Raw genomic sequence first — 25,882 nt, 5'->3', positions numbered from 1 at the left:
CTTATGGTGTAGCTGAAGCCAGAAATGCCTATGGAGCCATCATTCCCTACATTAAATTCCATATAGCCATGGATGCTTGCTTGCATTCTGGTGACATTCCCCAAATGGTTGAACTCTAAGCTATGTTGTTATGCTGTGGTTATTATCCCAGTTCAGACGCAGAGTAGCCCTATGTTCAACAGAATAAGACCCTGCCTGGTCCTGCTCCATCCTCACAATTGTTATGTTTGGTCCTGTTGTTACAGCAGCTGTATCAATTCACCTCTTCCTCTTTTTCCTGGGCCACACATGATGTCCTGTTCCATGGAGTGACCTCCCCTGACAGGTCCAAAGTATGTGAGATGAAGTCTCGCCATCCTTGCTACTACGGAGAATTCTGGCTGCATTAGTTCAAAGACTGATTGGTTTGTTCTTTAGGCAGTCCAAGGCATTTCTGTGGGCTTCACTAACATCATAATTCAAATGCACCAGTTTATCTACAGTCGTTTTTTTCATTGTGCATTTTTAATCTACATATGAGGCAATTGAGAACACCATTGGTCAGGAGCACCTTAGTCCTTGCTCTTCAATAAAGAAGGTCTCATGCAGCATATTTGCCCCATATGATGTCATTGGACTTCTTGACTGCTCCTTTCATGAGCATCGATTGTGGATGCAAGCAAAATGAATGCATATGTATAGGAAAAGCATACTATGGGTAGGATTTGGTGCTATCCCCAGTACCACAGTTCTACTGGTGATCTTGGAACATATTCCCCGTGGATAAGTACGGGGCTAGTGTACATAACTGCCAACCCTCTGAGGATTAAGGCCCAGCCAAGTTGACACACAACCTTAACCATCATAACCACCACTATTACCCTTGCTTTGGACCTTAGTATCCCTCACTAGAAATCATCCGATAGCAGAATATTTACTTTTGTGGTAAATGCAAAATAGCAGATAAGGAGATAGTCGATAAATGACCAGGTGCATTAACCAAAATACGTGTTTAAATGGACCTTTTTACAAATTTTAATATGCCAGGCAACATATAAAACTCACTGTTGCTTTGTTAACCCCTCCCGAATTAAAGATGTTTATTGACTAAGCATCTATGTTTTGGGGCCTGAAATAAGATGGATTGGTAAATATATGTGGACTGTAGACACGAGAAAACAAATGAACGAACAAACAAAGCCTTATTCACACAGCGGTCAAGCACGTAGCTGCTATCCAAAAGGTCAACAACTTGAACCCACCAGCTGCTACTGGGTACCAAGAGAAGGCACTTTGATTCCATAAGGATTGCAGCCATGTGGGACAGTTCTATTTGGGCCTACAGGGCCTCTAGGAGTTGGAATTGACTCCATAGGAAGGAGTTGGCTGTGGCTTGAGTCATGATAAAACATTTATACAATTTCTTTCGGTCTGTTCAGTTGGCAAACTCTTGACTTTGAGAAAGACAGGTTAAGTGACATTGGGAAAATGTAGTCATCAGCAATCGAGAGTTTAATTACCAGAATTTTATTAGGAAACTGTCAGAGTGACTAGATGTTGAAAGATGATCAGGCAATATTTCTAATTTGTTCTCTTGTTCTGAGCAAACAGCTCTCCTCTCTGGATCATAAGCTTGGGAGAATTCACTGCAGACATATAATCTAAGTCCATAGGAGATTAGGTCAGATTAGATCTATCACCTTGCATGTGTGTATTGGCTGGTAGAACGTCAACGCTTGGCCACAGAACAGAGAACACAGACCACAGAGGCTGAGAGACCATTGATCTTTGTCCTTTGTCTAACATAGCTGTACCAGTAGGCTTAGATTCAAGCAGTGCGCTGCAGGGCACTGGGAGGGTGGAGAGCAAGATCACAGGGAGACAAAGTGTATGAGGGGAAACGAAGAGGGCATGACAGATCCGGGGACTTCTTGAGAGAATCCTGGGTCGGCCAGCCAGGCCAACCAGCCTGACGGGCTTCACACTCTCCTCATTCCTTTTCCCATGAGGCACGCGAACACTGTCATCACCATCTTGGGGTTAACTTCAACCAGGTCTTCTGGAAGGGCATACACTCGGGCCCCAATTTTTCGAGCCATGGAGATGGCATATCTGAAAAGGAGAAGAGAAGAAAGATGGTGGGGGGGTGAACAAGGTAGAACGGGGCCTTGGGATCATGTTTGATGCTTGGCCAACTTTCAGCACAGAACTCACTGCAGATATGCCCAGAGCCAGTCACTGGCTCCCTCCCACTTCTTAGATGGACAAGGTTCCTGACACCAGCAGACTTTCTGTGTAACCTCATGACAGTCACAGATTTATAATTTGTCCTTGGAGACGATTCTAGCCCCCACATCCTTGTTTTTTTAGTCCCCCATGAGTATTCTCATGGGCTATGACGCATACTGCTTGCTTGGCTGCTAACCAGAGATTAGAAGTGCACCTGGCAAGACAGGCCTGGTGATCTACTTCTGAAAAGCCAGCATTGACAACCCTGTGAGCGAGCACCGCTCCACTCCGACCCAGTTGGGGCTGCCATGAGTCAAAACGAACTCAACAGCCGCTCGGTTGGTTACGTGGCACAAATCTGAGAACAGCGCAGGAATCTTTTCTTTTTTTGGTTACCACGAAATGAGATCTGATTTCAATTCTATCACAACAGTACTATTAAGAGAAGATAACAGATGATCGTATGATTCTATCTGATATGATTTAACTCTTGTATTGTATAGTGTGTTTGAATGCATCCCAATAAAACCATTGAGAGAGAGAGAGAAGACAACAGAACTGTATACAAATTTTCACTGACATCAAAAGGGGGAAAGAAATAATTTTTCACTGACATCAAAAGGGGGAAAGATAATCCCATCAAATGAAATAATGGAGAGCTTTCCTTGGAAATGGGGTCTCTCTGTATCTCCTCACGGAAGTGGGATAAGTGGGGCTCCCATATTGGAAGGGGTAACTGACTTGGTCAGTGCAGAAGCATATCTGATGGATTCTACTATGTCAACCCACCTATTACATGAATGACCATAAGCTCTGATGCCCCAAATCTCCCAAGACTGTAAGCCAAATATACAGCGACATAAAAGGAAGGTGCAGGATCACGCTTTTCCTCAGATTTGGTTCATCTGCCAGTCTCTATTTCAGTCATCTCTCTTTCCTGATTATGTGATAAATCCTGCCTTTCCACAGATCGCCTTGGTCAAAATCTTAGACGAGCTACGTGTGACAACTTGTGCCAGGATAAATTTGCAGGCTACATTTTCACCGACAGAAATATTTCTATAAGGACGAACAGGAGGAAAAATGAACCTATAATACCCCAACCTTGCATAGCAATTCTTTGATTCCTGGTGCCTTCCTCATCTTTGTATTTATTTATGTTACTACGAGTCTTATCCAAGGAGCTCTAGTGGGGTAGCGGGTTATAAATTGGGCTGCTAATTGCAAGGTTCATGGAAGGGTAGAATCCACCTTCCGTTCCATGGGGGCAGATGAGGCTCTCTGCGTCTGTAAAGATCTACAGGCTTGGAGACCCAAAGGGGCCATTGCTCTCCGTCCTCGAGGGTCTCTATGAGTCAGAATTGACTTGACAGCAGGGGCTGATACTGGATTCCTCTCCATTCTCACCGAGCAGCATCAGAGCTGAAGTGGAACACTTTGGCTCCATTTATAGTTCTGCAAGGATAACTTTCATTAGTTGTAATTACTTTTGGATGAAACCACGCTACGTGCTGACACTTCTTTTATTCACCTCATTTATTATCTAGTAGCTTTACTCAGTGGTAAATGATAGTCTCTCCACTTGACCCAAAGCCTAGTCTCTCTCCTGCTCTCCGAAATAGCATTGGTCAAATTAAATTAAGATCAGGGAAGCAATAATCCCACTGTGTTTCCTCCATCTTAATTATTAAGGAGCAAACAGTTCTCTGCTCAGTTGGGTGAGTCAAGGCTACCTAATGACTCTACGGGGGAACAACAGGAAAGTCTGCTCCTGTAAATCTTATAGCTGAGAAAAGTCTGGGCATTTCTATTACATCACATGGTGCTACGAAGGTCAAAATCAACTCAATGGCACAGAACTGCATCTTAACTATTAATTCCTTTAAAGTAACTTTTTTAAAAAAAACTGTACATTCTAAAGAAAACAAGCTTAAATGTTAGAAAAGAGAGCTTTTAAAAATCCACGCAAAACCTCGTCAGCACGACATGACCATTTTATGGCATGCCTAGTCTGGCTTTCCTTTCCCCGTTTTTCTAAGTAATTTTTACCTCACCCCTCTAGAAGAATGCCTAGATTCCAAGACAGGCTTGAGCTGAACCACATAATCACCCTGTAAGCTTGAGTAAGCTTCTTAAATAGAATTCAGTCTTTTTTTTAGTCCATTTCTTGGGGCTCATACAACTCTTATCACAATCCCTACCTCCGTCCATTGTGTGTCAAGCACGTCGGTACTAGAATTCCGTCTTCCTGGGACATCTGGACTCACGGCTATCCTTTTCTGTCTTACTTTCTTTCTGTTTTATAACCGTTGTGTCTTAGATGCACTTTCCTCTCTGCTTGGGATAGTCTTCTCGCCATCTCCACCTGAATACTCCCTCCTTACTCATCCTTTTGATTTCAGTTTATACGTTGTTAGTTCTTTTGATCTTTCCAAGGCAGCCTGCTGGGTGAGTCCCCATTCTTTGTCCTCTAAATGCCCCTGAAGAGCCCACTCCAGAGCACCCGCCACGCTCTACTGGAGTTGCCACTGAATGAGCCATCTTCTCTTGATGAGCCTGTGGAAGCGCACCAGGAATACGGGGCCCCGCACTCGTGGGCTGGGAGCAGAGGGACAGGCATACAAGGCTGGGCTCTAGAGCAGGGCCACTGGGCACAGGTCACTTGTTAGCTCTAGTTCTGCTGTCAGAAAGGTGCCCCTGTAAAGCAGGAGTTGGCCAGCATGCTCCATAAAAATCGGGCAGTGTATATTTAAGTTTTGAGGACTTTGTTGAAACTACAGAACTCTGCCTTGTAGTTAGTCGGGAAGAAGCCACAGGACACAGGTGGACAGGCCTGGCTATGTTCCAGTAAAACTTGAGCTACAGAAGCAGGCAGCAGGCCCCGTTGGGCTATTCAGAACACTGCAGTTGTTCAGCCCTGGGCTCTGCTGGAGTCATCTGACAGGTGGGTGGTTACAAAGAAACTGGCAGCTGCTCCCCACGTGGGAATGACCCTTGCCTTGAGCCCCTTTACTGCCCACTGCCCATTTGAACCCTTGCTTTGGATTCCTTCACTGCCCACTGACCTTCCCTCCCAATGTCAGGGTCGTTTACGTACTTTGCATTGTTCAGCTTCTCCTCCTCATCCAGGTTCTCAGTCTTCAGAAGGTCATAGTTAATGGAACCTGGCTGAATGGCATCGATGAGATCCAGAACGGGCAGACTTGTACTAATCTTCGGGTCCTACACAGAGAGAAAAGGAGGGTTGTTGTTGTTGTTGTTGTTTTTAAACACAACCCAAAGCTGTCAACAAGATGGCAGCAACATGGGGCTCAAACATAAGAACAATTGGGAGGATGGTGCAGGGCCGGGCCGTTTTCTTTCTACTGTACATAGCGTCTCTAGGAGTCGGAACCGGCTTGACGGTACCTAACAAGGATAACGAAAGATACATTTATTCGGCTTAGGGGAAATGGATGATTTTTCCCTCTTCAACACGTAATATATATGGCTTGGTGTACAAAGTTGGAACCCTGCTTGAGTCAGCATTGCCTTGATGACAGTGAGCTTAATTTTGGGGTTTTGGGGTGTGGGGCTAAAACAGACCCACCGCGAGTAGGCAGAGGATGTAGAGGGAAGTTTAAAAAGAAAAAAGCACCAAGCCCCAGCTGACTGTCTTTAAGGATGGACCGTGTCGGTGATTCCTGGGCCCCCAAATGGCAAAAGCAAAAAAGACACGCTTCTCCCCTCCAGGGCAATGGATAACAAGCCTAGGAAAACGACCACGACTAATCATCGCCGCACCCCCCGCCACCAAGTAGTTACTTAGACACATTCAGAATCTCAACAAAACAGATGCAGCATTTTCTTTTGCAATGGCCGAGTGGTATTTGGTTAACAGAACCACAGCTATTTTGTCTAACCTTCGGCAGAGTCAACTGAAGAGGAAAAAAACCAAAACCCAAAGCTTCCAGCACCATCTATAACCAATGTGTGCTGTGCGCCAACAAGGACTGCTGTACATGTCCGTGCCAGTTGGCACCCCATCCCGTACCAGGCAAGGTTAGCAGCTATTGAAATGACCACCAGGGCAGGGCTATCTCAGGACACATTCGGTAGAGTGCTAACAACTATACAAAAAAGAAAAAGACAGTTTTCATATTTCTCTTAAGGCTGTTGGTTGTTGGCCGTGGGCGTATTCTACACGTCCCCTGCCTTTTCTCGCAACGTCCCCAATGGACATTGCCTTTGATTTTGGGCGATGCTGAGAACGAAACAAGAAAAAGGTCAAAGGAGGCCTCTTGGGTACATTGGGATCTTTGAACTTCTTTTCTCTCTCTGCTTTAGTTGGATACATGTTTCCCTTTCTCTTTTATAACAAGCCTTGGCCGTCTCAGCCATGTCTTCACGTCTCCCCTTCTCTGTAGCAGATATGGTCTCCCACCTCTCTGAGCACTTCTTAGAAAACTCAGAGAAGACTCTAAGAAAGCATCGGTGCTTCTTGTGCTCCTCCTGGCAAGTTTGCACAAAAAATGCCTATGACGACATCTTGCCTTCTTAGGAACACCTTTGCCCAGGTTGAATTATGTTTCATTGAGTCTATGAGGCACAGAGTAGCCCAGCACCATCTGGTTCTGCTGGCCCAGCGCTGTCTCCACGGAGCTCAGTGTTCTCTGCCCCAGCATTGTATCTCATGCTTCCAATCCACGGCAGTGTCTGCAGCAGGATCAGTGGAATCACGGCGGTCCACCAAGCAGAGAAGCCCCATTAGCTGCCAGCCCGAACACCACTTGTGGTCAAGTCAATTCTGATTCATTGCAACTCCATGTGCTGCACACTACAACTGCGCTGCACTCCATGTGGTTTCCCATGTGGTTTTTAAGGTTAGAACCTTTTTTAATATTGTTTATTAGGGGATCATGCAATTCTTATCACAGTCCATACATACATCAATTGTGTGAAGCACATTTGTTCATTCTTTGCCCTCATCATTAAAACATCTGCTCTCCACTTAAGGCCCTGGCATCAGCTCCTCATTTTTTCCCCTCCCTCCATACTCCCCCTCCCTCATGAACCCTTGATAATTTATAAATTATTATTTTGTCATATCTTGCCCTGTCCGATGTCTCCCTTCACCCACTTTTCTGTTGTCTGTCCCCCAGGGAGGAGGTCACATGTAGATCCTTGTAATCAGGATCCCACCCTCCCTCTACCCTCCCAGTATCGATACCACTGGTCCTGAAGGGGTCATCCTCCCTGGATAAGGCTAGAACCTTTGAGGAGCAAATTCTGCATTTTTAGGTGCCTCTGTATGAACCTCCAACCTTTTAGCTAGAAGTCTAGTGCCTTAATGGGCTGACATCTCCCAGAGCCTCTTATCTGCCGACAGGTGTGGACTTATTTGTAACTGGAGAGCAGCATGTTGCTCCATTCAGGTGCACTGGAGGAGATTCTGAATCACGGTGATGGAGGAGGACTGCGATCTATCTGGAAGCAGTTCACCAAATCCTTTCTCACACGGAAATGCTGATGTGTTTGAACTGCCGAACGTTTGGTCAGTAGCACAGCCACACTGCTGCTAGTGTTTCTCAGAAAAGCATAGAGGTTGAAATGGAATTTGCCTAATTTAATGACTGGAAAAAGTGATAGACTGAGGATGAAGTCATTCAAAAAACCAAATCAAGAGCAAAGAAAGAGTAGCGGTGCCCAGAGAAGCCTTTGCAACACTGGGGGAGGACATTCCAGAGGATATTGTCAGGGGCAGTGATGAGGGGCAGATAGGCATAAGCTTCAGAGAATTCTCTCACTTGCAGAGCTCAGGAAAGGGGAACTGTCCGTGGAGACAGTAAGGGCAGTTGTGTGATTAACTAATATGACCCACCTATTGCCGTTGGGTCAGTATGACATAAGGAGCCCTGGAGGAGTAGTGGGTTGTGGATTGGGCTCCTAAATACAAGGTCAGTAGTTTGAAACCATGTACCACTTCATAGGATAAACAAAGATGGGGCTTTTTATTCCCTTGAAGAGTTAACGTCTTGGAAACCCACAGGGGCAGTTCTACTGTGACCTCTAGGGCTCCATGAGTCAGAATGGACTTGGCACCAATGAACTGGGCTTGGGCTGAGTGTAATAAAAAGGTACCCTGGTGGGACTGCTGGGTAAGCATTAGACTGCTAACCTGAAGGCCAGTGGTTCAAACCCACCCCAATTCTACCTTACAAATCTGGCTAGACCAGATGATGTACACTGGTACAAATTGGAACTAGAAACACAGGGAATTCAGGACGGATGATCCCTTCAGGACCAGTGGTGAGAGTGGCGATACTGGGAGGGTGGAGGGAAAATGGGGTGGAAAGGGTGAACTGATTACAAGGATCTACATATAACATACTCCATGGGGGACAGACAATAGAAAAGTGGGTGAAGGAAGATGTTGGACGGTGTAAGAAATGACAAAAGAATAATAATTTATAAATTATCAAGGGTTGATGACGGAGGGGGAAGCAGAAAAATGAGGAGCTGATACCAGGGGTTCAAGTAGAAAGCATATGTTTTGAGAATGGTGATGGCAACGAATGTACAAATGTGCTTGACACAATGGACGTATATATGGATTGTGATGAGAGTTGTATGAGCCCCAATAAAATGATTTTTTAAAGAAATATTTTAAAAAAGGAAAAATGCTTTTTCACCATTTACAAAATGTGGGTACTGTTAGAAACCCAAATCATTATTTTATGCTCTGCAAGAACAGTGTTGGAAATGGGGCATACAAAATGACAACCTTATTATTCATTGTGATGGCAGGAAGTGGAGTTCAAGAAATCTGTTGATGACATGGCGTATGAATATCAAACTAATCCTGGGATATTCGAGTAAAATGCAAATGGGCAGGGGGGCCTCAAGTACCTCCCATTGAAGGTCACTATACAATGTAGTACAGACTATCAAGATAGTGTACGGTCCGAGGGCCTCTCACCGAAGACTTGAAAGGTTACCTTGAAACTGGAGATGGATGAATTTTTCCCTGCTTCCTTCAGTGTTTCATTCACCCAGTTGACGATAATGTCGTCGTTGACCTTCTGTCCATCGCCGATGTCCTCGAGCATATTCAAAGTGTACCTGAACGAAACCAAGAATGATTTCTGGCATAAAATTGCTACCGAATTCAATGTAAGAGGAAGGGACCTAGTGTGCTACAGAACATAGTGCAGACCCCATGTGAGGGGAAAACGAAACAAAAACACACAACCACATGGTGTAAAAAATAACTTGAGAAGGCAGCATTATGGTCTCTGTATTTACTGTACAGCAAACAACTTCTAAGGACGGTCGTTGCTCTGTTCAAGATGACAGCATGGAAGACATGAAAGGAAACAACGTGAATCGGCGAAAGGAGTCCTAACAATGGAATGTTAGGAAGCTGCAAATAGTCCAAAATAATACAGGGGCGTATAAAAGAATTTCTTGTATATCAACTATAAGCCAACATGCTAGGACAAGTCAGAGAAATCATCAATCATCAACTTTGGCCTGAAGATAGTAAGCACTTCAGATACCTAGAATGATGAGTATTGAGCTTGATGGGAAGCCTACATGCAGAAGATGCTTTGAGGCCAAAATCCCTTTGAGCAGAGTAGAATTACCACTGACCTAGAACTACTCCATTCTGAAAGAAGACAGACAAGAAAGTTAAAAAAAATAAAGGATACCAAGCAGACAGGTGTGTTGACTTTGTGGCTCAGCTGGCGAGAGGTGTCAAGTTGTACAAGGAAGACCTTGTACCAGTGTGGATGCCAGGGCGAGCTTTTCTAACGGAAACTCAAAGATCTTGTGATTGAAGCTCTCCTGACAAGGCTGACTTCTGAGGAAAGGCCCCTCTCCTCTGGTAGTCTGGGGCTTCGTTTAGATCATCTGGTGTTAGCCTCCATCCCCTCTGCTGCAGCCCCACCACTCTAATCCCTAATATGGGAGCAATGCTTTGCTTCCTTGAGGGCAAAGTGCCTTCCCATTGTGGTAGATGGGGAGGAAATTGACTTCCGCTACCTTCCTTTGCCCCCAAATCCTGCTGACCAACAGCACCACCAGGGCTCCTGACGCTGCCCGCGGGTGAACACAAAGTTACCTTTTCGGTCCCTCAAGTGAAATGTCGGGGTTGAAAATGAGCTACTCATTTGTACAAAGATAAACAATAGAATTTCTGGAACTTTACACAATTCACTAGGCAATTACTCCTCTGAATTTAGAATCAACACATTAAACGGAATTCATTTAGGAGATCTGGTAGCCTAGTTGGTGATTCCTGGGGCTCCAACGTCAGTCATTCAAACCCGTCAGCTCATTTGAGAGAGAAGGATGAGGTTTTCTATCCCTGGAGAAAGTTCCCGTCATTGTATAAACCCACAGGGGCAGTTCTACTCTGCCCTAAAGGGTTACTATGAGTCCCAATCAGCTCGATGGCAGTGAGGTATACTCATCGATGTAGAATTGTCCATCTGAGACAGTGAGGCCACATTGTTGAACATTTGGGGGGGACACTGTGCCATTACATGGAACCCTCCAAACAGGTTCCCCATTTCACTGGCCTTTGCGAAATCGCTGTGCTGGGAATCCTCTGTTGAAATAGAATAGCCTGGTGCTGGGTACAAATTCCAGATCTTCATTCCACCAAACAGCATTGGGGAGCTGTGGGTGTGCTGGCAGGAGAGGGGCTAAACTGCTTGCTTTCCTGCCTTCCAACGCTACTAGATTTTTTGTTTTTGTTTTTAACATTTTGTGTAGAGCGAAAAACCTAGTGGGGCGTGCTGTTTTCAAGGACCATCCCTCCCTCTCCTCACCCCCAAACGTGCCTGATTTTGGAGGCCTCCATGCATATATTTGCCTTCCTCAGACTGTTGGTCTGCATGACTCTCCCTATTATTGCTGTCTTCCGTCAACGTATTCATTTCAGGTCTTTGTCTCCAAATTCACACACACACACACACACACACACACAATTGCTAGACTGTTGGCTTCCTTGAATCTATCTATTATTGCTGTCTGCCCTCAACTTATTCATTTCATGTCTTTGTTCCAAATTCTCTCTCTCTCTCTCTCTCTCTCTCTCTCTCACACACACACACACACACACACACACACACACACACACACACAAAATTGCTAGCTTTCAAACCAGAGAACAATTTCCCAGTTACTGACTGGGAAAGGGAGGTTTGTGCACACAGCTCTCATTTGTTCATGGGGGAGAGGGGAATGGCATGCTCTTTACTGCCCAGATAAATGGCTAAATTAGCACGTGTGTGCGATCCACTGAAATCAAATCCTGCAAGACCTGGCTGTCAACGTGGTGGCACCGTGACTGTGTGGAGGCAAACCAAAAAATCCCTGCGGGTGGCATCTGGGCACTAGCAGTCATTTCTTCTTCTTCAACAATCCTATAGACGCCTGGCCGCTGTCTTATCTGTACAAGTCTGCCTCGCGGGAGCTCGCCCAGCAGACGTAGTGGCACTCTCTGGGTCCCTGATTGGAGCAGGTTTATGGGGTCACAGTAAACCAAGTGAAAACTAGGCAACAACAGAGAGTGAGTACTTATTGCTGGCATGTGCAATTTACCAGGGAGACACAAACGACACACTCAAAAGTGATTGGTGCCACACAGTGTGTTAAGTGTATACATGCAACCCTTGAGCTCATGGCAATAGCAACCGGAAGTGATGCCAAAATGATCACAGTAGGACTACTGTGTGTACTACTGTGCGTTCTAAGCAATTGGGATGTAACACTGTATCTTTGTTTACATTTCTGACGACTTTGAATGGCACTATACACAATCTATGTATAGGTATGTAACTTTTGATAAACTTTAACTCTTTATTAATAGATTGGTGGTATATTTAATAGTAGCAAAACCTAAAATAGGCTAGTCTCTGTGTATACTTTATGCATTCATATCTAATTTTTATGACATATGTCATACCTAACTTTTAAAACAATTTTTCAATATTTCTAGCTATGCATGCAGTTTTTCCAAATTGCTGCACATTGCCCCCACCAAAAAAAACTCAACGTTTATTGAAAAAAGTCTACATATGAGTGGACCGATGTAATTTCCTGGTTGTATATGATACTTTATCAGATAAAGTATGACTCCTGGACACATTTCTGTAAAACTTCTGAACAGGGTTCATACTATAAGGTGCTTTTCCAATGCCATGAAATTCAAAGCAGAACAGAGTTAGGCTGAGATTCTTATCATTGAAGCATAATGTTCCAAAAAAAATTTCATCTCTGAAACATGTAGTTAAAGAAAACAACAAATATAGTTCAACATGGAGCTGGAAGATGGCCTCCCTTAAATTTGAAGGCCCTCAAAATACACAGCGGCTACACCAGTGAACCCCAGCTGAACAACCCTTGTGAACATGGCCCAGGACTGGGCCTCATTCTTCTGAACCAGGGTGACCGTGAGCCCGTGATTTCCATTGCAACTGCAAACACAGCAGCAGGGCAGCTCAGGCCAACAAATCACTTCAGACAGCTCTCTGAAGTTTATGCTTTGCTTCAAAAGGTATCTACAGTTATCTACTGAAGATGTAGCAGGGTATTTAGCTTCTGGCCACAACAGACCAGATCTATTCTTGTACATGTAAACAAACAATAAGAACAACAACAAAAACCATAAGAAACAATGGTTTTTAGACATTGAACAAAAGGGAGCACTGAGTAGTGGTATGTGAACCCAGGAAAACAAGGAAAGTGGGCCCTAACACATCTCCCTAGAGATCACGAGAGCCCCTGAGAGGTGACGGGTCGGAGTTGAAGAAGAGGAGGTGGGCGCGGTGACCTGGGTCCACTGGTGAGGAGAGAGCTGGGGTGAGTGAGACAGTCACACCAGACAAGAGAGTCTGGGACCTGCAGGGGTCCCTCTCCTGTGTTCAGCTGAGGCTGGTTCAGTGCATATACATGAAGAAATTGCCAGTAGCTGGGAAAGAACCGGCAGGAATGGACAGGCAGCTCAGTCTTGGGAGCTCACTGAGACCCAGTCCAAGTAGAAAAACCCACAGTACTGGGGTACTGGAGTAAAGTACTCAGAAGAGCATTTACTCGATAGTAAGAGGGAAAATCAACAGGAAGTGGATTACAAATTAGGTAGTAATTAAAAGTAGGCCTTCAAGGCAAAGTTCACAAAGCCTGACATAAAATTTAAGAATTAGCCGACGCCCAAAGCAGCAGGAAAATGAGGATGACGAAAATCAATGAATTGAAACAGACCCAGAAATAGTTGCTCTTTTAGCTATAGTCTATATGTTTAAGAACAAAACAAAACTGAATAAAACAGAACTCATTGCCATGGAGTCGATTCGGACTCCCGGTGACCCTAAAAGGCAGGGTAGAACGGCTTCTCTGGTTTCCAAGACTGGAACTCGCTATGGGGCTAGAAAGCCTCGTCTTTCTCTCTTGGAGAAATGCTGGTGGTTTCAAACCGCGAATCTCACTGATTGTTAGCAGTGCAGAATGTAACAATACCACCAGGGCTCCACATACATGTTCAAGAAAACAGAGGGGGTGGGGAGATTTGGGAAATGTAAAGAAAAGATACAAGTCCATTTCTATCCATGACACTTGTCAGAGCCAGAACGTAACAGGGCCGCCTTGCTTTCGGGGTCTTGCATGTTCTGTCTTTGACAGGGTTCAGCCTTACCATCTTCTTTTGTTTATATTAGTGGAAAATATTTACTTTTTCCTTCTCTGGCAGATTTATGCTTTACACAGGTTCTGGCTTTCACGGGCTTTACTGTAAAATGTCTGGGGTAAATATATACACTGGCGGGATTAATGGAGGGCTAGACATTGTGTAAGAATAAATCAGTGAATTTGAAGACACAGCCATACAAATTTCGCAGAATGAAACATGGAAAAGACAAGCCAGAAGGGCACAATGAACAGAGCATATAATAAATAAGACTCAGAACAACCTCAAGAGATCCAGGGGTGCCTCCGAGATGAAGAGGGAGCTGCAGAAGACATACTTGAAAAATAACGGCCAGCAATGCCCCCAAATTTGATAAAAACGAAAAGTCCTTAGATCAAAAACCAACAAGTCCTGCCAAGGAAACACTCAGGCACATCATAATCAAATGACTTCAAACCAATGATAAAGAGACAAGTTTGAAAGCAGCCAGAGGAAAGGAAGGTAACATAACAGAGGAACAGAGGTTAAGAATGACAACAGGGCTCTCGCTGGAAGCAAGACATTCCAGAAGATAGTGGAATAATAGCTGTAAATACTGAAAGAAAACATATCAGCCTAGACTCCAGAACAAGAGAAAATATCTTCCGTAATAAAAAATGAAAGGAAGACTTCTTCAAATATATGAAAGTAAGAGAATTAACAGAAGTATTTCAAGTAGCAGGAAAATAATACTAGACGGATATCTAGTTAACATGGATGAAGTACCCTAACAGTCTCTGTAAAACATAAACCAATAAATTAAGCCCAATGCCGTAGTCATTTTCAACCCATGGTGACCTTGCATCGTGTTTCGGAGGCTATTGATCTTTATGGGAGCAGATAGCCTCATCTTTCTGCAAAACATCAGCGGGTGGTTTTGAACTTATGGCCTGGTGGTTAGCAATCCAACACTTACCTGACAGCACCCCTGAGGCTCCTCTTTAAAAGATAAGCAACAGCTATTGATACCAAGGGATGAAAAAAGAGATGCTATACTACATTAAATCAAAAACAAGTTATTATCATAAGATCAGACCCAGCATATTTTAGAGAAAAGACAATTATCAAGCAAAAAGAAGGCTGTGGTAGAATGAATTACTTGACATGGCTCTTCTAGCCATGGTCTTGGTAACTCCCACCAAATCACTTTTTCCTGATAAGTCGGAGTAAGAGAAAGTGGGCGGAGATGTTGACAGGAGTTATGCAGTTGTGGAATGACTGTTAACAGATTAATTGTGTAAAAACTTGTAACTCTAATGTGGGATTGGTTGATCTTGGCATCATGCTGGGTGTGAACCATCTCAATAACCCAGGGGTGGTGGGTGGGGGTGCGAGATCTCATTGCTATTAAGAATGAGGAAAGAGGAATGGACTCTGAGATCCTTGTATATTGAGCCTCCTTGGTTCAGAGACAGAAAGCTGTCACGCCAGAGAAGTGACAGTGGAATCGAGGGGCAGAGCAGGCTTCCTGGCCCGTGGAGCAAGTAAAAGTGAGTGTTTGTGGAGCAGGAGATTGGCACGTAGAGTCAGGTGAATGTAGACACTTGATTGGGGTAGTTAGGTTTGCAGACCCATGGAGCTAGAGCTGCGTTCTTTAGGGCTGAGACTGAGTAGGGGTCTTTGAGGGCATTTATAGCCAACCCTGAAAGAGCTCTGTAACACGGCCAGAGCAGGGCAGAGCCATGCCACTGGGCACAACTGAAAAAGAGACTGTCCTGCCTAGGAGAACTGTATTCTGAGCGCTTCTGAGCCTGAATTATAATCTGTTCTTTTTCCTAATTGTGAGTATGGACAGTGAGTCTTGTGTAGCCATTGTAATGAATTATCACACCCAGATGAGGCTACTGTCTTGGAAGATCTCAGGGGCAGTTCCACTGTGTCCAGCAGGGTCACTATGAGGTTGAATTGACTTGATGGCACTGATTTTGGTGTTTGTGTGCTTTTTAGGGGGCGGGGGAGACAACACCTAGTGTTAGAATTAGCAAAAGAAGAAAGAGTGGAGGCATGTCTGACCTTGGCCTCAGGAATTATCCTTGGGCTGGCATTGAGTTTGATTCTCCTTGCCCCTGGTATATATAGTCAGAGGACGTGAGACACCTACCCCCACACCATTCGCACAAGGGTCCTCTCACAAAGATGAAGGGATCATTCATTAAGAGATGTAGCAATTTAAAATGTCAACGAGCCTACTAACACAGTTTCAAAATACCTGAAACAAGAACTGATAGAAGTTAAGGGAGAAAAACAAAAGCAAAATAAAGGAAGATAATAGTTCCGTGTTTACTATATTTTGTTTAAAATGTACCATTACTAGATTCAAGCCCATTTCTGAAGATCTTCAGATAAATAATACAGGCCATAACCGAGTCCCATGAATTTCCTTACCTTCTCATGAGCTGCCAAATTAAAGCCAATGTTAGAGTGCGCTTTCCTTCATTGAGATCTTGCCCGGCAATGCCAACCAGGGAGAACTTGGCTTGATTCTTCCCCAGTTCTACTGCGTAGTTACAATTCTCCAACTGGTAACAAGCACAAAACAAGACAATGTCACGCCATTACCTCTATGATGATAAAAGCCACGTAAAATAAGATAACAAAAATAAAGACACAACATGAGGCATGTATGGTCAGATCTCTCAGTTTCTCCTGGCTCTTCGATTCTAAGTTACGTGGTTAAAGGATTTTCTATCTGTCCTTAAATAAAACACCTCATTCTACCAAAAATATTCAGACCATTCTCTGTGTGCAAAACCAAAGTGACTTCAACATTATAAATATTTTTATGGCTGCATCACACCGGGGCCTGGAATGTACCCTGTCATCACACCGGGGCCTGGAATGTACCCCGTCATCACACCGGGGCCTGGAATGTACCCTGTCATCACACCAGGGCCTGGAATGTGCCCCGTCATCACACCGGGGCCTGGAGTGTACCCTAGAGCTTTTCAAGGCTGTGAATTTTGGGAAGCAAATTGCTAGACTCTTCTTCTAAGGCACGGTTTGGATCTAGCATTTAAACATTTCGCTACCTCTGATTATAAACATTCTCATAGCTATACCACGCTACAGAAATAGAGACTCCCCCTGTTACCTAGCTGTAGTTCTCCTAAGATGTCTCCATTCACAGATCACAGTATGGAAAATGTACATTCCCCATCCTATATCTGACATGTGGGGCAGGAATGATACATAAAGAGATCATGAAACATCGCAGAGACAAGTAATGCTAAGCAGTGGCCGTGCCAGTCCTACTGCTGCTCTGCCAACATGTCCCACGAACATCAAGGATGGGAAACTTCCCTCTAGTTCTTTAATGCTTCCTCCCACCCACTATCATGACCCCACTATCATGACCTTACAAATCCGACTAGACCAGAGCATGTACATGGGTACAGATAAGAGCTGGAAACACAGGGAATCCAGGACAGATATACTCCTCAGGACCAATATTGCAAGTAGCCATGCCAGGAGGGGAAGGGGAAGGTGGGGGGGGGAAAGGAGGAACCAATCACAATGATCTAAATATGACCCCCTCCCAGGGGGATGGACAACAGAAAGGTGGGTGAAGGGAGACATCGGTCAGTGTAAGACATAACAAAATAATAATTTATAAATGATCAAGGGCTTATGAGGGAAGGCGGGTTGGGGAGGGAGGGGGAAAATGAGGAGCGGATACCGAGAGCTCAAGTAGAAAGAAATGTTTGAGAATGATGATGGCAACATATGTACAAATGTGCTTGTCACATGGATGGATGGATGGCTTGTGATAAGAGTTGTATGAGCCCCCAATGGCATTGCCACAATCTTTCACTGGACAACATCCTCATACCCTTTTCAAAGCTGCTCCTTCCTCATGAACACAGACTCACTGCACCTGAAGGATCCTATCTCATCCTTCCAGTGACCGGTGCCACTCTGATCCCATATGCGTAGTTCTTTAAAGAGCATAATACTCAGGGCAGATCTTTTTTACTAGGTAAGATGACTGCAGGGGTTATTTTTGGTTTAAGGTTAAAGACTTCTCAGGGCAATAGTTTCAGGGGCTCCCTCCAAGGCTTCACCAAATCCGGAGTCCATAAGCATTTGGAGTTCTGTTCTGAATTTCCTCCTTTCTGATCAGGATTCTTCTATGAATCTTTGATAAGAATGTTTAGCAATGGTAGCTGGACACCACTTAATTCTTCTGGTCTTATGACAAAGGAAGCAGTAATTAATAGAGGCAAGTAGCCACACATTCAATATCCACCTCCTCTTCCTGACTCTCCTTCTTGTGTTGTTCCATGATAATAGAGACCAATTGCTGTACCTTGGATGGCCTCTTGAAAGACCCCAGGCACTATACAGTGAACTAGGAGGTAGGAGAGAAGCACGGTGGCAGTTACACAATCTCCTGTCAACATGAGCGAAGGGGTAGAGTCTAGCCTGTCAATCAGGTCGCAGTGTGATGACCTCATCTGGAGGCTTGATGGAGATAAATAGCTCACTGGAGGCCAGGTCAAGTCTCTCTGCCTTCCCTTTCCTGCTGTTGAGACACTCCGAGAGCTGGAGGAGACATGTGGAAACCGGTGCCAGCACTGAGATACTTGCACATCCACTGGATCCACAAGACCTTCTACCCACTGGCCTGTGATCTTCCTGCATTCAGCATCATTGCATGTGCTGCTTGAGTCTAAAGAGGTATTTGTGGACTAGGAGCAGACATGTGGGGTAATATTGGACTTAGGGACTTGATCTGGACTGGGCTGGGATGTTTTCTCAATATACAATTGTTCTTTTATATAAAGCTCTTTCTTATACACATATGAGTGTTTATGAATTTGTTTTTCTAGTCAACCCTGACTAACACAAAACAATAATAAGCACTAAACCCACAATTAGCCCAATTAACTAGATGTCCCATGATACCATGAGCCTACCTACCCCTCTAAGCTAAGGACACAAATTCCATGCGCTATTTGGTTCCATGCAATCAGCCCTAGCAGATCCTATTTAGATTGTCTGCTTTGGGCCACAACTTTTGCCAGTTAAACTTTTTACAATTGTACAAGTTAGAGACGGCAATTACAATAATCAACTGTGCACCTAAATCAGTGTGATATTTTCCAACTCTAATTATCTTTTAAAAAATCATTGGGGGGGGGCTCTTAAAGATATTATAATACTCCACAAGTCAATTATATCGAGCGCACTTGTACCTGTGCTCTAATTATCTTAATTTGAAGTTTCACTTTATAATGTTTTCAGACATTCAACACAGAACTCTAACAGAGAGCAACTGAAACTGTGGACTTACTCTACTAAAACTACCCAGGTTTCTAAATGCTGTGCTCCAAAGTAATATCTGAATAAACATTCTTTATCTAAGTTTGGTCTCCGAATAAAGAGTTCACCGTATGAGCCTGGCGGGCTTATGGCTTCACCAGCCTATTCAAAGATCAGGCGTGGCTTACCTTTTTCATATTGCCCCCCAGCTTGGGGTAAGGTGGCTTGTTCACTCTGTTCCAGTCAACAGGGACTTTGATCTTTTCATAGAGCTGGAAGATGACCAGGGCGTCTGATAAGTCACTGAACAAGAACAAACACAAACAATGCTCAGAAATCCGCCCTTTGTGATTGGCTTGCTTGCAGTGGGCCAGGTACGTCTGTATGCATTAACCCAAGACATGTTCACAACTGTTATCAGTGACAGTATCTTTAGAAAGGAAGAAACTGTGACTCACGGTTAGGGAACTGAGGCACATACCAAGGTCTGCCAAGGTGTGACTGCCTATGCCCCTTCACCAAGACATGCTCCCTCCAGGAAAAGGAATATGGTAGTAACAAGTAGCAAAAACAGATAAACAAAACAGCTGCTTTTAAATGAATTAAGACTCATTGTGATGTATGGATTGTTATAAGAGTTGTATGAGCCCCTAAAACGATTAAAAACAATGCCCAAAAAAAAGGAGAGACAAAAAAGACTCATTGTGACCCATTAAGTTAGAGTAAAATTGTGCTCCATAGATTTTCAATGGCTTATATTTTAGAAATAGATCACCAGGATTTTCTTCTGAGGCACCTTTGGGTGTCCTTGAACAGCCCAACTGGTTAGCAGCCAAGTGTCTAACCTGCTGGTGCCACCCCATTCTGTTGGTGCCACCCCATTCTGTGATATCTACTAGTATAGCATCCTGTGTGGGGAAATTGTTCAAACTGTTCAAAACTGTCTTCACAAGTTCACATGCTTTCTGGGTAAAATAGGATTTCAAGGCATCAAACAATTAGAGATCATGCAAGCTTGAGGCCTAAGATCCAGAGAGATAGACTTGATATTTGAGTTGAAAGAGGAGCAAGTACACCTGTGAAACCCAGGGATAGGAAGATACTTAACAACTGCAAATTTGGCTTTACTGGTTTGATCACTTAGATTTTTACATTTTAGTCAGCTTGTCATTTCATTCAAATGTGACTTTATGTTCCACCCATGGTGAGGGCAGTGTATGGAAGTGAGTGTCTCAGGTGAACAGCCAACACCCACCGTTTTCCCTTCTCAACAAGGTACAGCCATCTTTGTGATGAGGATTGCGTATCACAGTGGTATTTTGGAGTCCTGTGGAATCCTAAGGTCTTGGTGTCTCACATAAAGGATGAGACTCCAGATATTCTTACCTGTACAAATGGTTGACTCGAGGGTTCACTCCCAAGGAGTTCATCCAGTTCCTGAATGTCCGCTCCTCCCTCGTCTCACCTAAATGAATAAAGACCAGGTATTTTTCAGGTACCTAAATAGGATGCCAATCTCGAGGGGCACAGCTTAACTACATGCAAAGAAAGTGCTGTCGAGTTTGTTCTGACTCACAGTCATCCTATGTGTGACATAAAGTTTTCCATCAGTGATTTTTCAAAAGTAGACCACATGAAAGAATATAAAACATGATTGGACGGGATTCATTCCAGGGATGCAGAGATGGTTTAACATCTGAAAATCCATCACTATTGTACACTGCATTGATGAGAAAAAGGATAAGAATCACATGATAATATTGATACGCGAAGGAAAAGCATTTGACACACCCGACACTATTTCCTAATTAAGACACTCAAGAAGATAAGATGTGGAAGGAAAATTCCTCAAGAATATACAAGCTTTCTATGAAAAGCCAACAGCCAACATCATAGTCAATGGAGAAGAGCTGAAAACAATCCCACTGAAAAAGGGGACAAGACAAGGATGCCCCAAGTCCCCACTTCTATTCAACGTCGTACTGCAGGTCCTGGCTAACAACATAAGACAGTGGAAGGACATTAAAGGTGTCCAACTAGGAAAGGAGAAGGTAAAACGATCACTATTTGCAGATGGCATTATTCTATACATTGAAAATCGAGGTGGGGTAGAAATAGGGAACCGATTACAGGGATCTCCATAGAACCTCCTCCCTGGGGGACAGACAACAAAAAAATGGGTGAAGGTAGATGTCAGACAGTGTAAGATATGACAAAATAATAATTTATAAATGATCAATGGTTCATGAGGGAGGGAGGAGCTGGGAGGGAGGGGGAAAATGAGGAGCTGATGCCAGGGGCTTAAGTGGAGAGCAAATGTTTTGAGAATGATGAGGGTAATGAATGTACAAATGTGCTTTACACAATTGATGTATGTATGGATTGTGATAAGAGTTGTATGAGCCCCCAATAAAATGATTAAAAGAAAAGAAAATTGCAAAAGCTCCACTGACAGTGAAAGAGGAATATGGAAGAGTGGCAGGATACAAGATCAACAAACAGAAGTCTATTGGCTTGCTATATACATCAGACAATACCATGGAAGAGGAGATCAAGAAGACAGTACCCTTCACAATAGCTGAGAACAAATTGAAATATCTAGGGATATACTGAACCAAAAAACTCAAAAGATCATACAAGGAAAACTACAGGACCCTACTACAGGAAACCAAAAATGACCTCAACATATGGAAGAATATTCCCATGGTCATGGATTGGAAGACTCAATATAATAAAGGTATCAGTCTTACCCAAGGCACTATGTAAATTTAATGCTATCCTGATTCAAATAATAACAACCTTATTTAAAGAATTGGTAAAACTGATCACCAATTTCATATGGAGAGGGAGGAATCCCAGAATTAGCAAAGAACTCCTCAAGAAGAACGACAAAGTCAGAGGGCTCACTTTACCTGACATTAACACCTACTACACAGCCACAGTGGTCACAACATTGTGGTATTGTTATGACAGATACTCAGACCAATGGGACAGAACAGAAAACCCAGAAATAAAACCATCAGCATATAGACAACTGATCTTCGACAAGGGCCCCCAAAGCATCAGGTGGGAGGTGGCTGCCCTTTTTAACAAGTGGTGATAGAAACACTAGATATCCAGCTATAGAAAAATGAAACAAGATACTCACTTCACCCCATGCACATGAACAAACTCAAGGTGAATCACAGACCTAGAAGTAAAACCCAAGCTATCAGGACCATCAATGAAGGAATCCAGACAAACTTAAGAACCTTGGCTCAGGGAGTACATAGGCTAACTGCAATAGGGAAGGGTATACAACTGAACCTGAAATTGACAAGTGGGATATCCTAAAGATAAAAAGACGTCACCAAGAGAATAACAAGAGAACCCACAGACTGGGAGAAGATTTTCAGCAATGACACAACAGACAAAGGGCTTATTACTAAAATCTACAATACCTTCCTAGCCTGCAAAAAGTGGAAACCAGTTAACCCCCTGCGGAAGTGGGCAAAAGACCTGAAAAGACGTTTCACAAGGGAGGAGACCCGAATAGCCAATAAACATATGAGAAAATGCTGCTGATCAATAGCCAACAGGGAAATGCAAATTAAAACAACCATGAGATACCATCTAACCCCCTTGAGCATAGCACAAATCAGAAAATCAGAGAGCAACAAATGTTGGAGGGGATATGGCGAGATAGGAACTCTCCACTGCTGGTGGTTGTGTAGATATATACAGCCTCTGCGGAAATATTTAAACCAAATGGAAATTGAGCTACCCTATGACCCAGCTATCCCTCTACTGGGCATATACCCAGAAGAGGTAAGAAATAAACCACGGCCAGTAGTCTGTGCTCCAAATGTTTATTGCAGAGCAAGTCAATCCCCCCAAATTGGAAACAACCTAAATTTCTATCGATAGATGAGTGGATTAGAAAACTCTGGTACATACACACAATAGAGTACTATGCATCACTAAAAAGCACTGATGATTACATGAAGCACATCATTTCATGGGAAGAATTGGAGGAAATTATGCTAAGCGAAGTTAGTCAATCACTAAAGGACAAGTAGAACATGCGTCCCCTGAGGTAAGTATAATCAGCACAGTAGGTACAGAAGAAAAGCCACTTATCTCACATTATATGGGTTGAGGTACAGCCAGTCGACTGGAATTCAGACCAAACCCAAGGAGGTACATTTGTTCCAACACAAAGAGAGGGGAACGGGAGAGAGAAACAGGCAGGGGGTAGGGGCACTAACCCACCTAGAGGGAGAGTATGTTAAAAAAAAATAGACCACATAGTATTTCTTTTGAGGTCCCTTGGGGTAAACTGAAGCCTCCAAACTTTCAGGTACTAGTTGAATGCTTAATTACCAGGACTTCTTAAGTTCAACTGAAAATCAAAACACCCAACCCACTACCAAGTCACCCAATTCCAACTCACAGGGTTTCCAAGGCTGTATGGGAACAGACAGCCTCATCTTTCTTTCTCTGGGTTTCTGGTGGGTTTGAACCAGCAACTTTTGAGCTATCGGCCCAATGTTTAAAAATTCAACTGAAGAGGTCATCAAAAAGTGATAATAGAATTTTTTTAAAGTTAAACAAAATAAAGCCTGGTGGCGCAATGGTTAAGCATTTGGCTAATGCGAAGTCTGGCAGTTGGAACCTGTTAGTCACCCACTGGGAGAAAAGATCAGCTGATCTGCTGAAATTTCCAAAAAACAACTAGCTGCCATTGAGTCAATGCTGACTCCATGTGCTTTTCCAAGACTGTAGCCAGGTACAGGAATAGAAAGCCCAGTATTTCTCCCAAAGAGCTGATGGTGATTTTGAACTGCCAACCATGTGGATCACAGCCCAGCATGTAAGCACTATGGCACCCAGGACTCCTTTGCTTAAGTTTACAGTATTTGAAATCCTATGAGACAGTGCTACTTTGTCCTATGGGGTTACTCTCGGTTGGAGTTGACCTAACAGCCCACAACAATAACAAAATAAACCCTAATGAATCTAGATGGGGCTGCTAGTCTATGTACACACACCCTTTTTTTCCCAGGTCAACAAGTGTTTCTATGATGATTATGAGTATTATATAGTAGGATCCAGTGTGGGGAAATTGTCCAAAATTGTCTTCACAAGCTTACATGCTTTCTGGATAAAAAGGATTCAAGGCACCAAACTATTAGAGATCAACTAGAGGCCCATGATTCAAACATACATTTGATACTTGAGTTGAAGCAGGAGAAAGGATACCTGTGAAACCAGTTACCATGTCCTCAACCGGACTCATGGGGACTCATAGGTGCCAGAGTATAATTGTGCTCCATGGGATTTTCAGGGCTGGTTTTTCATGGAGAAGTTGATCTCCAGGCATTTCTTCCAGCACACCTCTGGTGGACCTCAACCTCCAGTCTTGCAACTGTTGTTGTGTGGAATCATCAAGTCAATTCTGATTCCTAACAATCCATGTGACAGAGTTGAACCGCCCCATGAGGTTTCCTAGGCTTTAATACTTATGGGAGCAAATGACCAGATCTTCCTTCCACAGAGCAGCTGGGTGGGTTCGAACCTCTTGCCGATCATTTAGCAGCTGGGTGCTTAACTATTATGTCCCGGGGGGAAAGAGCAGCGTGGGTTCCCTTTGGAAGGAGTAGGATTTGCTCTTTACCTTAAAGAGGAAGTGAAATCTGGACAGTAAAGAGGAACCATCCAGTCATGGTGGAGTAGTGGGCTGCACAAGGCCAGTGGTTCAAACCCATCACCTGTGCTGAGGGAAGGAGAAAATGAGGCTATCTACTCCCCAAAGATTTACAGTTTCAGAAATCTCAAGGGAAAGTACAATTATATTTTATAAAGTCGTTGTGAGTCAGAATCAACTTGATGACAGTGAGAAAGAGAAATTAAGAGATAATTTAGGGGGTATGGCAAGGGGTGGAGGTAGGACACTGTGTAAATGTGAACGCAAAGGGAACAGTAGGACAGGTGTTTCTTAAGGAAGTTGAGAATTGATGTGCCAGAGCCCTATGCCATCCAGTACACAGAGACAAGGCTCTCCAGAGCCTGAACCCAGCACTCAGGCTCTGTGAATGCCAGGAAGCAGATGTTATTCTTCGTATATTAGATAATGTCATTCACTTAGGTTCTTGCGATTATTTTAGTACAATTGTGAGCTGGGCACGGGTATGACGAAAGCCACATTGTGGCATGCCTAAAGCCATGGGCAGAATGCTTAGAAGGTGGCCTGAATAGAAATTCAACAAGCAGAGGGGAGCGCCTTTGGCACTGGTGCTGTGGCCATTCAAACAGTTGATGAGTGAGGAGCAGGCCCCTGAGACCCAATGGGAATAATTGGTGTGAGGCCATGAGAGTCCAGGGGAGAAGAAAGGGGGAACAACAATGTCAACGACACGACACGGTGAAGGAAGAATGCTTATTATTTGCCGATTTACTAGGTAGAAGGGTGGAGTGGAAATCACATGGAACCCATGATCTACATAACTAAAGGAAAAATGGTCAGGGTGATGGGGAAGGAGAATTTCTGGAGAGCTGAAGAGATAGGGTTGGATGAATGATGAAGGGGAGGCAATAAAAACGAGTTGATTACAACTCATTATGGCACCACGTGTATCAGAGTAGAGCTCCACGGGGTTCATATGGCTGATTTTCCAGAAGTAGGTTGCCAGGCATTTCTTCCGAGGCATTGTTGTACCTATG

General features: G+C 43.8%; 1 protein-coding gene across 1 annotated transcript in view; it reads right to left on the bottom strand.

Annotated features, from left to right (window-relative positions):
- Nucleotides 1-1,108: 1,108 nt before the first annotated feature.
- The window catches only part of LCP1 (lymphocyte cytosolic protein 1), an 81,510-nt gene continuing 56,736 nt past the window's right edge, over nt 1,109-25,882 (bottom strand). The window contains exons 11-16 of the mRNA XM_075532521.1: nt 20,567-20,645; nt 19,369-19,483; nt 16,304-16,437; nt 9,186-9,309; nt 5,306-5,430; nt 1,109-2,091 (exon numbers count right to left, since the gene is read on the bottom strand). Of these exons, the coding sequence (XP_075388636.1) occupies nt 1,959-2,091; nt 5,306-5,430; nt 9,186-9,309; nt 16,304-16,437; nt 19,369-19,483; nt 20,567-20,645 (710 nt within the window). The 3' untranslated portion in view covers nt 1,109-1,958. The remainder of the gene's footprint in view (nt 2,092-5,305; nt 5,431-9,185; nt 9,310-16,303; nt 16,438-19,368; nt 19,484-20,566; nt 20,646-25,882) is intronic.

This window comes from Tenrec ecaudatus, chromosome 15 (genome assembly GCF_050624435.1).
Source record: "Tenrec ecaudatus isolate mTenEca1 chromosome 15, mTenEca1.hap1, whole genome shotgun sequence".
Taxonomy (NCBI): Eukaryota; Metazoa; Chordata; class Mammalia; order Afrosoricida; family Tenrecidae; genus Tenrec; species Tenrec ecaudatus.
The sequence above is the reverse complement of the archived record's forward strand: the minus strand, read 5'-3'. Positions and strand labels throughout refer to the sequence as shown.